At 30.5% G+C, this 18,361-nt stretch overlaps 2 protein-coding genes across 5 annotated transcripts; one reads left to right on the top strand and one right to left on the bottom strand.

Annotated features, from left to right (window-relative positions):
* The first annotated feature begins 1,390 nt into the window (after window positions 1-1,390).
* On the top strand, window positions 1,391-9,759 carry AG (K-box region and MADS-box transcription factor family protein). 3 transcript variants are annotated; one of them, XM_068640596.2, is made up of 9 exons: window positions 1,391-1,553; window positions 1,911-2,146; window positions 6,036-6,117; window positions 6,286-6,347; window positions 6,518-6,617; window positions 6,762-6,803; window positions 9,028-9,069; window positions 9,163-9,329; window positions 9,533-9,759. In XM_068640596.2, the coding sequence occupies exons 2-9, from the start codon at window positions 1,920-1,922 to the stop codon at window positions 9,534-9,536; spliced, it is 726 nt and encodes a 241-aa protein (XP_068496697.2). In that variant the 5' UTR covers window positions 1,391-1,553; window positions 1,911-1,919; the 3' UTR covers window positions 9,537-9,759. The 3 variants fall into 3 exon arrangements, with proteins under 3 accessions (XP_068496697.2, XP_068496699.2, XP_068496698.2); XM_068640597.2 differs by having other exon boundaries at window positions 1,552-1,735; XM_068640598.2 differs by lacking the exon at window positions 9,533-9,759 and having other exon boundaries at window positions 1,423-1,553; window positions 9,163-9,333.
* A 4,796-nt stretch (window positions 9,760-14,555) lies between these two features.
* LOC137832433 (GDSL esterase/lipase At1g29670) lies at window positions 14,556-16,957 on the bottom strand. 2 transcript variants are annotated; one of them, XR_016521519.1, is made up of 5 exons: window positions 16,595-16,950; window positions 16,183-16,307; window positions 15,873-16,075; window positions 15,244-15,481; window positions 14,556-15,050 (listed from the first exon to the last, which is right to left on the bottom strand). XR_016521519.1 is itself a non-coding variant. In XM_068640594.1 (5 exons), the coding sequence occupies exons 1-5, from the start codon at window positions 16,839-16,841 to the stop codon at window positions 14,785-14,787; spliced, it is 1,122 nt and encodes a 373-aa protein (XP_068496695.1). In that variant the 5' UTR covers window positions 16,842-16,957; the 3' UTR covers window positions 14,556-14,784. The 2 variants fall into 2 exon arrangements, 1 of the variants encoding a protein (XP_068496695.1); XM_068640594.1 differs by having other exon boundaries at window positions 15,830-16,075; window positions 16,595-16,957.
* Between the last annotated feature and the right edge of the window lie 1,404 nt (window positions 16,958-18,361).

Genomic DNA, 18,361 nt, shown 5'->3' with positions numbered 1-18,361 from the left:
ATTTAACATATATATATAATTTTATGTTATATTTAGAGTAATTTTAAAGAAAATGCATGTTTAATGAGAAGATAAGAACAACTAATAACTAATAATAACAATATATAATGTAATTTTTATTATTAATTTTTTTATAAAGTAATTTTTAAATTGATATATATCAGATTTTATACTTTGTATTCTAAATTAGTCACTAATTTAAATTAAAAATTATTTTTAAATTTAGAGTAGTTAGTAACTAAAATATTAGTAACTAATGTTAAATACTAATTTAAAAATTAATTTATAATTTTGTATTAATAATAAAAACTATTTTAAATACAAAAGTTTCTTTGTTTATAAAATTGATGAGAAAAACGCTTGTGAAAGCAACGTACATAATAACGAATCAACGGTAGACAATAAACGTGGTTCGTCAACCTACATCAACTATTAGATTTTCATTATGTCCTGTTGCACACCAATAACAAGCAAAATTATAAAATGGACACAATTATTAAGCTCACCCACTAAACATGATGTATAGTCAGTCCAACCAATTGGTCTTGACTTCATATCCAACAAAAATAATATCCAACTTAATTAATATGAGGATTAATTATTTTTATCTTTAAATTAGTTAATATTTAATTGTTTTTTTAATGATCGAAATATATATATATATATATATATATATATATATATATATCTCAAATAAAAATTAATAAAAAAAGGATATTAGCATTATTGTATAATAATTGCATGACCAATATTTATTCATTTCACATCTCAGCTCTCTCTATTAAATTTCAAGATAAAAAAAAAATATTATAGTCTGTCTTTTTTATATAGATTTTTCTGTAAATAACATATAGGAAAGAGACAAATGCCCCCAATTTAGGATAGGAAAAGTGTTGAAATGTAAAGAGTATTAATATTTATCTGGTTCGAAAAAAGTGAGTGAGATTCAAACTTGTCACCCATGAAATGTAAAATTTTGTATTTTTCAATCAACCTCTCTTGGTTTTTTCTGCGCATAAAACTTATTTTTATCTCTGAGACACGGTATATATTTTTCTTACATAGCCCAATGTCCTTTTCACCCTATTAATATCGTTATCAGAACTTCGTTTCTGTCTCTCTCTCTCTCTCCCTCATATGCCCTACTTCCTTCTCGAATTTTTCTTTTTCTTTTTTCTTTTAAAGTTAACGAAGCTTAATCCAAATTGTTATTCTAGGTTTATCCTTCTTATTTGATCCATGGCCAATATACGCCACTAAACCAGTGAGGGTAGAAAAAAAGAAAAGAAAAGAAAAGGACAAAGAAAAGTAAATAAAATATAAAGATGGCAGATGAGTATAGTTTCTGATGCATAAACCACGATGGATGAAATGTCGTTTTTTCACTTTATAAATACCCAATTCTTTGCCCACTTTGCTTTTATTTTCTGATATCTCCTTCCTCTTCTGCTAAGTGGAAAACAAGAAGGAGAGAAAAAAGAAAGAAAGTTTCAAGGGCTAGCTCAAAAATCTGTTGTGTCCTTAATTATATTCTCCCTTTGTTTTCTCACCAGGTTAGTTTGCAAAATATTGAAACATCCTTTGAAATCCATCTTCGGTGCTTCAACTCTTTTGGGTCAATCAAACCTTTTCATTCCAAACTCAGATTTGGCAACAAAAACCCTGCTAGATTACACACTGTGTTACTGCCTCAAATCAAAATTTCCTACTAATGATGTAAAAGTTAGGCTGTGAGGTGTAATGAGATTCCAAGTTTAATTTCCTTCTCATACTCTCTCTAATCAGACAAAACTAGTTGAAAAGACCAGAATTTTTTTATTATTTTTTACTCTTACATGTATACATGTAACATATACATGTGTTCCTTATTGTGTGAACTAAAAATATTGATTTTGCTTCACTTGATTCAGGTTGCAAACATGGCTTTTCCAAACCCATCCATGTCAGTTTCCCCACAGAGGAAGATGGGAAGGGGGAAGATTGAGATCAAGCGGATTGAAAACACCACCAATCGCCAAGTCACCTTCTGTAAGCGCAGAAATGGCTTGCTCAAGAAAGCATATGAATTATCTGTGCTTTGTGATGCAGAGGTTGCTCTAATCGTCTTCTCTAGCCGTGGCCGTCTCTATGAATACGCTAATAACAGGTATCTAGCTTTATGAGTTTTGTCCTCCTCAAATTCTTTTCACATTTTTTCTTCCCTTCTCAGAACTCCTTTTGAGCTTTTTGTTGTTCCCAGTTCTGTGTTGTGAAGTTGATTAGAAATGATAATTTTTGTTTCTTTTTGGGGACTTTGGGTTTAGATTTTTGCTTCTGTAAATAGATCTTTTGAAGGATTTGAGCACAAAGAACATAATCATTTTTGTGATGCAGTTGAGATAGAGATTTTCCTCTTTTTATCTCTGTTTCCTGCAACCAAGGATCACTTGTCTTTCTTTACTTCTATTTTGGCCTTTTCCTTCTATGAGCTTTTTTCTGTTCTTTCCCTTCTCCTTTTTTATATTTTCTTTTCTGGTTATGATAATTTTCCTAGTTTTTGGTTTGTTGGATACATAGATCTGGTGCAATAGATAGAAATAGAAGCACTATGGTTGTAAGTAGCAACAGGTAAGGATTTGGGAAGTTATGCAGGTCTGTGAGATCAGCCACTTCCCCCAACTCCCTCTCCATTCTTGTTAATTTTCTGTTTCCTTTTTCTTCTTTCCCCTTCCATTATTCTCACCTTCTCTCTCTTACACATCTATGGGGCTAAGCTAAGAAGGCCTAAAGCAAAAGCTGTCATGCTTCAATTAGCCCAATCCTTCCATCTCCTTGACACTTCCTTAATAATACGTCAGTTACACATCAACAAAGCACGGTACAATTTCAAGAGATTTGTCAATATGCCAAATTGAAATAAATTTGCAAGGAAAAAAGGAAACTAATTTTAGGTTTTGTTAAAGCCGAACACTGGTTTAGATCAGATTATGCAGAAAATCTCTTTCCGAAACATTTACAACCAAATCAGCTCAAAAAGGCCACACCTAGATTAAGATTTTCAGTCCAGATACTTGAACCGAGGTTTCCCCAAATCCCACTTGCACCCACGTGCGAGATCCAACCTAGGTCAAACATAACTCTAATTAGGGTTTTATTAGCAATAGCGTGAGTTTGATAATTACACTTGATCAGGAAAAAGTAAGAGTTGAAACTCTTTTGTTTTCAGTTAATAAGATTTCCTAAGTAGTAAAAATCGGTTTCAAAGTTCAAATCTGTTTGGTTGATCTTCCCCTCCTTTTACGAAATGAGGTTTGGTGAATCTGGTTAGGGTTTTAAGGACTAGTCTACGAGTTGTCTTGGTTGAAAGAATCTTTGGTCACGTCACACATGATTTTTCAGTTCTTGACCCTCTGACAAAAGAGTTTATGTCATGATTCCCATTCCGGGCTCTCTTTCTCTCTTCCATCTGAACCCTAAGTTTTATCTTCTATAGTGGAAACACCCCTCTCTGGGAAAATTTTCTTTCTTTCCCTGGTTTCCCTTTCTCTCCTATTTATTCAAGGAGTAAAAATTCTTTTACATCGCACAGCAAAAGACAGTGATGAACCAATAAAAGTGACTCAACTGGGGTTATCATAATGTATTTCGCCACTGTTGGCACCCCAGACTGGGATTTGCATTTGCTCAAATATCTTGCATACATATATATATCTATGAAAGTAATTGTCTGAGAAGGAAAAAGAAAAGGGTTTCTTAGGCTCAATAAGGAGAGAGAGGTAGAGGGAACAAAAATATTAAAGATTGAAGTGAGTGAGGTAAATTGTGGCAGAGACAATGTACGACAATTGAGGTAGCCAATGGGAGAGCTCTGAGTAGTTGGCTTCTTCCATGCAATGGGAAGCGTAAAACTATCGCTGCTGCTGCTACAGCAGGAGCTGAATTGGACGGCTGTGATGTTCACAGACTTTCAGACAGAAAAGACTCAATAATTTAATCATATTTTATTCAATTTATTCCCTTTAGATTTATTTTAATAAAGTTCGTGTAATATATATTATATATAATATATGAATCTTTTCATATTTGAGTCTTATGTTGGTTCATCGAGGTGGATATTTCAATGAGGCTGAGGGTATTAACCATTGTGAAATGGGTTCCCCTCAAGTGGCAGAGAAAAAAATAGCCCTAGAAATAGTTGAACCAATCATATAGTGGGATCCTGTGCCAGCGTGGCAGAGGCAGCCAATCAGTGGCTCGAGGAAATTAAGGTATCAGAAGAAAATGGTTTTCCTTATTTTTCTTATGAATATGGAAAGTGATTATTTTCATTATTTTAAGATTTTATTTTTATCACATCTAATCTGACTTTGACCAGAAGGACATACTCATGAGATCATTTGACGTTGCTTTTAAAGAGTTGCGTTTAAGGTTGAGTTAACTGAGAGAGTTGGATGATTTGACCCTCAACCAGAGGACTCTTTTCTGGTTAATCTCCAACGTTCTATGTTTAATTTCATATTGAATTGAATACAAGATAAGATTGACATGACACCTGCTCTTCACTTCCTCCTTTTTTCTATTTCTATGTCCAAAACAAGCAAATAGGATTAGTCATAGGATTGAAAGATGGAAAGACAGGTTTTATGCTTATGTAAGCATTCATCACTAACCGTCAAAAAATTGTGGAAGATAAAGCCCAGGGAATGAAATTAATGAGGTAGTAAAACTTTAATTCTAAACTCTGTCTATAATCGTTTCCTCGCTTATCTTTTCAGAGTAATTTTCAATTATTACTCTCAGGCCAACTATTTAATCGCACCTCAATAACCAACAAATTACTGTGACTTCTGAAATACTTTTATGATGAACTTTCCAATTCATTTTGATTGTAATTTAACCTCTATTGGGTAATTTTCCAAAACCATTCACCAATTAAGCTCAGTTTGAAAAATGTGTTGTTGCGTATGAAATGAAAAGATGTTATATTAGACGTACTGAACTTGATTATTGGTAATACATTGACTCTGAAAAATGAAGGGAATACCCTTAAATTTTCAAATTGAGATTCTCTAAGAAAACAAGATACTTTTTGTTCTTCTGAATAAAGAAAAATCTCAGCTTTCCAAGTTTTAGCTTTTTCATTCCAATCGTCTGATTAATGATAACAACAGGCATTATAACCGGACACGCACATGATATAACATATAGTTGATATTCAATTGGTTAGATACACACACAACAATGCAACACTAGAGTCTTACATTCTAACAAAAGGACAAATGATCACCGATTTTGTGTGCTCTTTGAATTAGGTTTTAAAATAACTCTATTCTAATTAACATCATATTCATCAGTATTGGTTAATAACCACATATGGAACCGTCATAATTGACAATACATTGCATTTTTCATTTGATTCTCATAAAACCATTATTGCCCTGAGCTTGTGTGCTGAACTAGAGTCTCTACACATAATTAGGTTTCCTCTAACTCTCTCTCTTCCTCAGACATATATAGGCAGTAGGGCTTCCCTCCGAAGCAGATAACTATAAAGTGAGTATTATAGACAACGAGTTTAATCACGAGAAAATTGAAAGCAAAGAAAACCTCATCAATTTCCCATCCAGATTATGGCAATTTCTTAGAATAAACACTCATGTGGAGTGCTAATTTAAAATGTTGTTAAAAAATTACAATTTAAGGCCTTTTCCCAGTCTTTTCATTCTACCATCTTATATTTAACCTGCTTTTGGCATACAGTTACGCTGATATAAACTTCTAAGAATGTTATTAGTTCAGGAGCCTAGCTTTTGAAGATCTTAATAAAATTACAAGGCCATAGTTTCTTATTTATTCCACTTGCAACAATAACTCCCTTGCTGAGAATTTTTTTTTTTTAAAAAAGGAATAGCTTCTAATGAATTTAACGATTGATTGTTCTTTAGATGATTGCAAAAATTGAGACAGCTTACAAACCCTTTATAAATGTTTGTCCCTTTAGCTTTATAATATACAATGTGAACATGAATTTTAACTGATGCTGTTCATCCTTGCAGTGTCAAAGCAACTATTGAGAGGTACAAAAAAGCATGTTCAGATTCGTCTAGTGCTGGATCTGCTTCTGAGGCTAATGCTCAGGTATTGCTTGTTCCTTTTTATATATTTTTTGGTGAGAAACAATATTGAAGCTTTCAATTTGGTAAGCTGTTGTTAGTATCGTTTATAACCTAATTAATTAATGATTGTTGTAATTTATTGTATAAACTGATATTTATAACCATGTATGATTTCATATATATTTTCCAGTTTTACCAGCAAGAAGCAGATAAACTTCGCGCACAAATAAGTAACATGCAGAATAACAACAGGCAAGAGGAATTGTCTTTTTGATGCATTAGGAAAAGAAAATTCACAAAACAACAGCATGAAGGGTTTCAAATTTTGAAAATTGTAGATTTTGAAAAAATAAATCAAATCATGTAGTTTTTGCAATTGGTATTGTTTCAGCATCCTTGATGAAAAGTAAAATTAATTGCAGGCAAATGATGGGCGAGTCTTTGGGCTCTATGACAGCCAAGGATCTAAAAAACCTGGAGAGTAAACTAGAAAAAGGAATAAGTAGAATTCGTTCAAAAAAGGTATGTCTTGTAATGGACAAGTTCTTTCTATAACCTTTGAAAGGATAGAAGTATTATTTGGTTTATATTATCTGCTAAACCCTGCATTTTTCTCACTTTGTGCTTCTCTTTTTTGCTTGTGCTACCTTCCAAACATTACATCAGAACGAGCTGCTATTTGCTGAAATTGAGTACATGCAGAAGAGGGTAAATATTTTTCTTATATTTATGAGTTGTTTTTTAAAGTTTTATTTGCAATAGATATATTTGTCTTATCAGTGAGCAGAACTTGATTGGTTCTGATTGAATGGTTTTGATTGAATGGTTTTGAAAGGGGAATATATATCAATTTAGTATGTGATTATGTTCTAAGTGGCTTAGAATATTTCTATTTAAGTGAGTATCTGAACATTCACATTGGATTTCTATTGTGATCCGTTCTGTATGTTTGTTTGATAAAACCTTGTGGTGTCTTTAGGTTTTTTAAACTTGACCACTCATTGGATTTAAATTATTGTGGCTTGTAGTTTTCAGTTTCATAAATGAGGACCGAGAAATTCGATCTACAGCTTAGGGTAAATGCATACTATTCATCAATAAGTATTTTATACTAGTTTAATTGGCCCATTATAAAATGATATTGAATAATACTGTTGTGATTGCTCCATTTTTAGAGAAATGAAAAAGAACAAACTCATATTGCCAAAAAGGGAAAAAGGAAGGAACAAAATGTGACCTGTGTTGTGTCAACAAGACATTCATTTAATCTACGAGTTGACAGGAATCTGTGAAGGTTTCCGTAATGATTTTATTCAGATGATTTAATATTTTATGAAGATATTACTATAACTTAGGAGATAAAATCCCTTTCTTTAAGCCATTTATAAGACATCAGTGTCAGATATCTTTTCGTGTAAAACTAAAGAAAAAGTAGAAAACATTTTCTTTTGTAACTTTAATCGATAATATGTGGTTCTTAGATTATTTTTTAAAAAATAATTCTAACTATGGCTTTGGTGATTAATAATTACAAAAATATACTGATAAAAGGCATCATGACACAATTTACATATATTTTGATGAAACTTATAATTATAATTTAGTAAACAAAACGTATGTATAAGTTTGTAGAATAACCTACTGAGCATATTCTAAGACTAATAGCTGCCACACTGGGAGTAAAGTTATGATTGGAATTGTTGGCATGTATAATTGATATGTGCTCTAGAAACATTGAATTTGATATTTTTACTTATCAAGTGAGTAGAGAGACAAAACTAGATTCTAACAAAATATTCATAGTTGTGTGTCTGCATTTTCTTGTTCCTTAATAAATCAATTTCAATAGGCATGCAGTTCACTACAGTCAATTTTCTAACCAAGCTCTAATTTGGTTTAATAAATATGGTGAGGAAACCAAAAGAATGATCTCTTGCATTTGGTTTACCTCAAGTTTGCCACCTCTTTTGAATCGATAAGTTACATTGCTCTTCTAAAAAAATGTCTTTTTGCATTTATTATATCTTCTGTTTTCCACAATACGGTTGAAAATTTATACATTCATATATTTGTCAAAAATTAATTATGTATATATTTAAATTAATACGTGCCTTCAATATTTTGGTTTAAGTTGACTGCAGTAGCCTCATCCTATCCCAAGTCAAAAATTAAATCAAATGAGTTTTTTAAATAGAGTTTGAGGGTTTTAATTTTTGTTTTGCTTCGATGAGTCAGTTTAAATAAAATTGTTGATGAATAGATGGAAAAACTAAGATTAATTAAGAAGATAAAATGAATAAAAAGAGTTATAAGTTAAACCATATTTTATATATATATATAATCGGCATGCTCTTCGTTTTTCTTAAGTTAACATATATGAGTTAATTTTAATTTATAGATATTTACCTATTAATATTATTTTTTCACACTTATAATTACTTAATGAGAAGTAAAAAAAAAAATTATCCCGTCACTTTTCTCTTCTTTTATTTCTGGTGTCATTTGAAAAATTCTAGTTTATTCTGCGTGCACTGTGCCAAGAAATAATGGTACTGTTTTGTTTGAACTGTGGGAATACATGCATTAGCTCAATTTCGGCATATCCAGAAGAGGGTACTAAATTTTGTTTACTGCTCAAGTTTTAAAAAGGGTATATATGTTTTTAGTATAGTAAAGCGGCATGCTTCAGGGACTTAGAAGAGAATAGCTTATTTACAAACTCAAGTATGAAAAAAGAATCGTCTGACTGAGTCCTGTGCAGATCCTAGGTTGTCGAATAGGCAAATGGAAGGAAAGGGAAAGAATGATTTTGTGACATAGGTTATTTATTTATAATAGGATGCTATGTTTTGTATTGCCCTAATTAACCACACAGTCTTAAAAAGTTTGAGTTGTGTGTTTGAAAGTATGATAACTAAAATGTACACTGCAGGAGATAGATTTGCACAACAACAACCAGCTTCTTCGAGCAAAGGTATGTTTGTATCTGTTTGTGTCATATTTTAGGTTGTTTTGTAAGATCATTATTTGTTTGATAAGGTGTATGTTTATGGTGGTTGTGGTGTAGATAGCTGAAAGTGAGAGGAGCCAGAATATGGGTGTGTTGGCTGGAGGCACAAGCTATGAGTCTATGCAGTCTCAGCAGGCATTTGACTCTCGTGGCTACTTCCAAGTCACTGGATTACAACCCAATAATCAGTATGCCCGACAAGATCAGATGTCCCTTCAATTAGTGTAAGACTCTTCTTTTCCTCTAACAATTAAATCACACTCACTACCACATGTGGCATTGACTTTGGTAAAAACTTTGTTTGGTACTGCTTAGAAATACTGAATTAATAATAATTGTTCCAGACTGAAACAATTATAACTACTTTGAAGAAAGTAGGAACATTAATCTAACTAGGGTTTTTTTGTTTCCCTTTTTATGTTTGCAGATGAAGTGTTAGTACTGAGAGTTGAGATGTTGTGGTAGTATGATAGGAGATGAATGGTAAGGGTTATGTGTAGGGGATTTAAGCATCCCCTAATCAGTACTATATATATATGTAATGGCTTTGTAGACTTTCTTAAGACTATCTGTATATCTATTGTGAAACGCTCTCTCATATATGTTACTATGTGTCCTAAGAGTATGGACAACACATCTTCACATCTTTTTCAATCTTTATTCACTTTCTATTCACCAATTTTACTTCTCAACCAAACAACATTTAATATGCAAAACCTCATTAATATTCCCAATCAAATCCCTTCCTATTCCTAATCTCCTTTCCTCATTACTTCTAACTGCTTTTTCATGTCTGTTTGATTATATTTTTTTATCAACAAGAAAAAATTAATAAATATAATCACTTTAAGAGTAATTCAACCCTTATATAAAGCACACTTTCCATAACAATTCGTCCCAATAGAAAGAGAAAAGTCACCATCTAAAAAAAATAAAAAATACTTATACGACTTAAATCAACAAGTTCAACCCTCAAAACAAAGATAACTAAAAATAAAACTCATCTAACTTTGATAGTAACACACTACCCAACCATGTTTGGTTAGATGGAGTTAAATAATGACAAAAATTATATATCAATCCTCATTCTACCTATGCTTTTTATTATAAATATTGCCAAACGTTGCTACTCGTAAATAATAACTAAAACTGGTAACATTATTCACACTCATGGGCAAACCCACAAACATATTCTAATCAACGTCTACACCTAAATTATTAAGATTTAATGTCATGTGACTTTAGATATATTACTTACTATTTATTTATCTTACACATAATAAATAGCACATACAAAAGATTTTTCTTTCTTCAACATGAACAATTTTAGGAGTAATATATTCCACTACGTGGCTTCTCCTATAACATTTAGCATCATTTTTTAAACTATATTAAATTAAAGATATATTTCTTTTTCAATTGAATTTAGGAAAAATTTTGCTTACCTCCTAAAGAACACACTAAATGAGATTAATAGTTTTAAAATGGACACATACCTCCCTTTTGTTTTAATAAAATGAGATTCATACATCTCTCTAATCTTTAAATATACATTACATTTATATCGTGTTTCTAATAAATGTCATTCATATTCCTTATATCTTCATTAAAATGATATTTACCCCTCTCATTTAAAAATAAAACATTCACTAAAACTTATATATCTTTTCATGAAATTTTAAAATTAAAATTTTAAAATATGATATTAAAGATTTTTTTATGAATAAAAAATTAAATAATTTAATTATAACAAACCACTTATTTTTTTAAACATTATTCTTATATTATGAAGAAAATCTATATGTAATAAGGAACTAATGTTTGATCCTCCGGCGTGAAAACTCATCAAGTTAGCAACACTTGTAATATCACAAATGCAAGTAGTATTGATTCAATGGAATGAGGAACTCATTGAAAGATCGGAAAATGGCATCATGCTAATTTTTTAAATACACATTCGCCTCTTCTTTTAAGTAATCATCGTACTCTTTATTTATTTATATTTTTATTAAGATCATATTTAAATATAATTATAAATTAAATAAATATATTTTATTACTATTCATTTCCTATGTTAACTATTTTTATTATAACTTTTATACTTTGATAACACAATTCATAATTTAATCCATGCTTTTACCATATAATAATTAAATTATTTAATTTTATGTTAGTAAAACTATCTTTTTTACATCTTTTAAAAATATTTTAGTTGATATGAACTTTTTTAATAAAATAAAGGAGTTGAAAGTTACCTATATTTCAAGATAAGTGTCATTTATTAAAAAATTAAGAATATTAATATTTTTTTTCAAAACTAAAGGACACCTAACGGTCATTTTATTAAAAATATTAAGTGGTTAGCCTATACATTAAATTATGGGTGAGTGTAATTTAACATGAAAAAAAAAATATGTATTAATTTTTATAATTATACAATAAAAACATTTTCAATATTCTATCATTCATTATGAATATTTTTTTGTAAATCATGAAAAACTAGAAAATTAGTTAACCAAGATAATCATATGAGAGATAACAAAAGTAATATTAATGGTTATAGATACAAATTCATATAATTGTTTTAAAGACAAAAACTGTATACAATTTTTTTAGATAAGCAACCGAACCCATAATACTATTTAGGCTGCTTCTTCCTGCACCTCCATACCTTCTTCTGCCACCCCCATATATTTTTTATATTCCAAAAATACCCTTTATTAATATTCCGGATTACATAATCCGGAAGTCTTTTTCTAGATCCAGAATTAACTTCTGGATTATGTAATCCAGAAGCCTTTTGTGATTAGCTTCCGGATTACATAATCCGGAAGTCAATCTCATATTTAGAAAAGATTTCCAGATTATGTAATCTGAAAGCTTTTTTTTCCAGAGGAGTGATTAGCTTCCGAATTACATAATCTGGAAATCTTTTCTAAATATGAGATTGACTTCTGGATTATGTAATCCAGAATATATCCGGATTATATAATCCATGGGCTTATTTCAAATGCAAAAAAGAGTTCCGGATTTCATAAATCTCAAAAACACTTCCGGATTCAAAAACAGCTTCCGAATTATGTATGGAGGTGGCAAAAAAAAAAAGAAAATGGTATTTTTACATTTAGTATGGGGTGACAGAAGAAGGTATGGAGGTGTAGGAAGAAAGAGTCTACTATTTAAAGTAACAAATAAAGATTGTGTAGAGAGTCAAAACTATTTTCTAACGAAAATGATGTAAAAATAATTAGTGCTAATATAAAAGAAAACAATGTAATTAAAAGGAAACAGTGTAATTATCACTTCTATTCATGACACTTTATTAAATAGTAAGAGCCAGAAGGACTATTCAACAAGAAGACGTTAACACAGGCTAACAGTAGTATTTCTATTCCCACTCCCTTTTTGTTTTTCTTTTCACTCCATATTTGTTTAAATAGATATATTAAAAATTTCCCCACACCCTTTTCTTCTTCAACAACCCACGTCGTCTATAATGTCAATTACTTATTTATTTAAAATATTAATAATAAAAGTTGACAATAAACTTCAATACATAGTATTATTCTAACATAGGTTAACATTTTTATTAAGAATTGAATGAAGTAAACTAAAATTGTTTAATTTTGAAAAATAAAATACTCGGGCAATATATGGTAGTGATTTTTTTTCAACCATCTACGTTTATGAAACAAAAATTATTCAGAAACATTTACTTATATTTGTTAATAAATTCAAACATATTAACTAAAAACAAACATGTCCTTGTGCTATTTGAAATTCTGATGAAAATTTAAATGATCTTAATTAAAGATTTATCCATAATTATCTTTTTTGAAACATGCAAAGTCAATTATCAGTAAGGATAATTTTGACGACAACAGTTTTTTTTTTTTTTAAATAAAAGATTTCATGTTAAGCATCACTATGCAACTTCAGATCTCAGTTAGGGTGACCTCAAGTAACAACAATCATTTGTCATCACATGAAAAAAAGTATTATTAAACAAAAGAAAAAAGAAAGAAAATACAAAAATATGGGAATTAGACCAAAACCCATATGTTAACAAAAACGATACATAGGTAGATTATACCCTATTCATAAAGAATTCTAATAACAGACAAGATGGAAGCCTATTATACTAATGAAAAGATTCTCTATGAAAAAAATCCTAAATTAGCCAACTTATCAGCATACGCATCTCCTTCATGAAAAATATGAGTAACCGTAAACCTAATTTTCTCACAGTAATTAAGACAAGCATTCCATCGATTACGAAGCATCCAAGGAATATTTGTCCTAACAGTAAACACAACACAAACCAAAGCAAAATCACATTCCAGCCAGACATTAGTAAGTCCCATCTTTTGAGCTTCCTCCATAGCATGTATAACCCCATAAAACTCAGCAACCAGAGCAGTTTGAACTTCAAGAAATACAGAAAAAGCTCCAATAAATTCCCTCATACTCCCACGAAAAATAACTCCACAAGTAGCAAGACCAGGATATCCTGTAGCAGTCCTATCAGTGTTAATTTTAACCCAGCCTGATAAAGGAAATTCCCATCTAACAGGAAGAGGACGTAAAATTTTACCAGTACGAGTGTTAATAAAAAAAACTTGAGTACATTGAAATCAAACATAACGACAATAGTCGTTTGCCATTTGTTTTATTTATATTCATGCGAATAGAGAAATTATTTTTGGACAATAAAAATCTACCAACAAAAGTTATACAGTCATAGGAGAAATAGAAAAGGAAGATAAATAGTATAACTAATGGCAATAGGTTGAATTTAAATGGCAGATGCTGTTTTCAAGAGGATAATCAGTGTAATGTTATTTCAGAGGAGAATTCAGAAACCGAATTATTATAGTGCAATGACTTTGAATTGCATTCCATTAAAGCAACTATGCCTGCATTTCATAAGAGCTTACACAATAAACTTAATCAAGTAATATAATATAAATTCAATAAACCACCAATTTGGCATTTAAAGTATCATGATCTCTGTTATTTAGTTTAAATAAAGTAATAAGTAGTCTCTAAAGTTGTATAATATCTATTTCATCAGATCCTTCAAATGAAACTATTTTGAAGGATTCTTATTTTAAACATGAGTAGCATCCTGAATAATTTTCAGCCCCAAACTCACCAGTCTTCAAATTTCAAACACTGTGAAGGTGAAAAATAGAAATAATGACTAAGTTAAAACTTTCACAGAAGTAGAGATAAGATTTTATCACAATAACAACGATTTTTTTTGATAAATGATCCATCTTGAATATTTGATTATTATCCCCCATTGAAAGAAGTTCTATTTCAAATTTTCACTCATTGCTGTATCTGGTCTTAAACAATTAAGAAAAGTCAAATAATAAAACATACATATATACTAGTTACAACAAAATAAATTCATAGTTAAACAATCTCTTTTCTCTTGGACAGAATGCTACGAAATAGGACACTACTGCTCCGTGTTGCTTTTAATTGTAAGGGACCAGATTGATGTTTTTTTACAGAAAAAAAAAAATTAAACAGATACACACTTTAGATAAGTTGGACCAAATCTGAGACAAAGGTAATCCACTTTGTCATTCAGTTAAGTAGCAGATCATTTATACATACTGAACTCACAAGCAATTCAGTGTCATAGAAGGACTACATGATAACCAGAACTTATTCAGTGGAACTGAGCTGTGGAGTGGTCTCATTTGTAAACTCCAATACCCTCTCAATTTCCCAGTCAACAAGGTGCTTGATATCCATTGGATAAATGAAGGCTGGATCAATCATAGAATCATAAGCTGATATGGCATTGAGTAGGTTCCATGCCTCAGTGGGATGGACTTCATCCCAAAACACATAATCACTCCTATTGTTGCACGGCTTTTGATCAGGATTACACCCCAATGGGCAGCATGCAGCATCAGAAACCAAAAACCCTGAGACACATGGACTATATATGGTTATATATTATTATTCCCATGCTTCAAAATAATTCCATAGTGTTTAGGAATAGAGATTAAGGTCAGAACATATATAGTATTATATTATTGCATGCACCTCAGCCAAAGGCAATACATTGCTTTTAATTTGGAGGTGTGGATTGAAGAATACGAAAACCAAATTTATTACCATGTGCATTGTCAAGGGCCTTTGGTGCCGTTATCATGATGAATTTGGAATTAGCAGAGAACCTGTTATTGAATTGATCCACAAGACTTTTAAGCTTGTTATTGAAATCGAATGCAGCAGCATTCTGCTCTTCAACACAAGATCCATTTGTCCCATGAAAGTGCATCACACCTGGAGTGCATCCAAAAAGGCCTAACTCATTCAACACATACTTTCTTGCTCCAAGGTCATGTAAAGCCTGCCCATAGAAATCAAAATGCTCAATCATCATACCATACATGGTGTAGCTTCAACTGAGATGCTACAGCTAATATTCCATAAAGTAATTACATCCTCCAACTAGATACTTTGTAGGAAAAAGGTTCAGTTTCTAAGTCTAAGACTTTTTAAAATTTTACATAGTCAACTGGTGGAACATTTTCTCCATAAAAAAGTATGAAATGAAAAAGTTAAAGCATTTAATGTCTTTAGAAGCATAAAAACCATTCAATACTTACAATACAAAACAAGTATGATTAGTATTATGATAGGATTTAGAATCATTCATATTCTAATCATTTGTGAAACAGAAAATTTCAATGGATACCACTAAATTCAGAGATAACTCTTCAATTAGAGCTTGTGCATACTGCTCAAGGCTATAAATTCGGCTTGTTGGGTAGAACTGAGGATTGAAGTAGTTTCCCATGTAATCATTGCTGCCTATGTTCACATAATACAGGCATTTTTCAAGATATTGTCGAGCTAAGTCTGGATTTCCAAGTCTGGTTGCAATTTCAGAAACTATGACTCTGTGATTTGCTAACTGTAATCCCAAGCTGATAGAACCGCCCTGCGTTAATTTAGTAGCATGCATGAGAATTGTAACACAAGCACTCCACCATAAACTAATTGGAGATTATGAGCAAACTAGAAAGAACTCGGTTCTTTGTTTTGTACTGAATGTGATCCGGTTTCATTGCGTATTCCAGCCCCACCAGATGCATAGTTCACACCTCTAAGTATGTCTGAACCACTGGTGTTTGCAAAGGGTGGGATGAAATTATCAAATCCCAGAAGCTGAGCTGCAATTATAGAACTTAGTCTGTGAATAAATACAGTTTTTATTCTGGTAGCACTACTAAAGAATTGCAGGGTAAACCGAAGGACGTGCATCCCAGCTCAAAAATTAGACACCCCAAAATTCATGAGATTTGAATTTAAAATTTATGATGGCAACCTTGAATGATCAATAGTTAAGGCAAATAGAGAGATAATAGAGGTATTGATAAGTGCAAAGAAAAGTCAGTTCCTTTTTATTCATTTAAAAACTAAAAACTGCTTTGAAAAAGTGTAATCAAACAACCCTTACTGATTATGTCAATTTCTGTTCGGCCATTGGTAAATCTTCCAGTTGGGCCAGTGGGGAAGTCGATGCCATAAGGTTTGTAATTAGATTTTGCAGAGGTTGGAAGTTCATTGTTGTTTCCACTATCAGATAAAGAGTCCCCAAGGATAAAAAGGCAAGGGACTTGGGACACCCCATGGACACCATGTTGAATGTAGTTAGCAGCCAAGAAAAGAAGCATAACCAACCATATGTTTGTTCCACAAGCCATCCCAAAGCAGAGGAATTGATGATGCAAAAGAGGTTAGGTTATGCCCCAGGAAATGGGGAACATTAACTGAGGACAAGAAAAGTAGACATGAGTATGGTGGCAGGTTATGATGTCATTGATTATTGGAAAATGATTATTTGATATTTTTCTTTACCCTACACTCAATTAAATATTAATATTTTAATTTCTTTTAATTTTAAAAATTATTTTAATATTTTATATTTTGTCTATATTTTTATTAAGAATATTTTTTACTTTTTTAAATTATTATAAATATTAATATTTTATTGTCAGTATAAAGAAATAAGAAGTCAAAATATCATAGGTTCGTACCTCGGCTTCTAGCATTGTACTCGGTAACAATTTTATGTTTAAAAAATATCTTATCTTCAAAATGGATTCAAAAAAGGACATTGAGACGTTTACACTCCTAGATATTTTCAATCCCATTGTACGATTCATTTTATTATTTTTATATGTAATAACTTCATTTATATTTTATTTAAATAACTTAATTTAATATATTATTATTATTATTATTTAAAGTTGTTAGTGACAAAGCATTTTTTTTTCTTAAAAAATTTAATATAAATTATCTTTAATTTCAAATTTAAAGATGAGACTTTTGAATAGAATCGTGATATTTTGACAACATCACTAAAATACAACTATGACAAATATTAAAATACAACCTTATTTGTATAAAAGACAAATTTTTATTAAACTGAATGAGAAAAGTTTCTTTGCATGAAAAGTGAACTACTTATAATAATATTTTAAATTAAAAAAATATTAATTGATTAAAGTGTGAAGAGTGTGTTTTTAATATCAGTATTCAAACTGAATCATTCATCTCAAGAGGGTTATAAATGATAAAAAATATTATTTTAATATAAATCTAGTATATATATAAATAGATTAAACTTTAAAAAATTACTTAAATAATTTCTATGCATATAACTTCTATTAAAATAATATTTTTATTCATAATTAATTTTTATAAATAATTGCCATTAAAGATGATACTGTGATTTGGCATCCACAAATGAAACGTACAGGGCAGATTAAAGCGTGGTCTTTCTGGTTTTAATGTTATGTAAAAAATACCTCATTAAAGAAATAAAAATACAAAACAAAAACTGTAAAATAGTATAATAAATTTGTTTTCATTGTTATCATTCCCCTTTTATTCCATCAAATAATTCAAATTAGTCTCATTCTTTCATTTCGTTTAAAGAACACAATTTAACCCTTAGTCTATATGCTAAGCTCTTGATCCATAATGGTTCCAACTTTCTTTTTATTCCACTTTGAGGGACTTACAATCTTGTGACTCATTCAACCAATTATGAGAATAGGGTGAGACAAATTATTACTATTTAAAAATAATTTTAACTACTCACAAAAATGTTTTCAACTTAGGAAGATATTTTTTAACTCACTTTTTTTGTTTAATTTAATTTTAACTAATTCAAGTTAATACTTAAAAAAGGAGCCTTTTGGATTCATGAAGTTTTTTA

The sequence above is a fragment of the Phaseolus vulgaris genome, chromosome 6 (assembly GCF_051622355.1).
Source record: "Phaseolus vulgaris cultivar YP4 chromosome 6, ASM5162235v1, whole genome shotgun sequence".
Classification (NCBI taxonomy): domain Eukaryota; kingdom Viridiplantae; phylum Streptophyta; class Magnoliopsida; order Fabales; family Fabaceae; genus Phaseolus; species Phaseolus vulgaris.
Note: the sequence above shows the minus strand (reverse complement) of the source record. Positions and strands in the feature narration are given on the sequence as shown.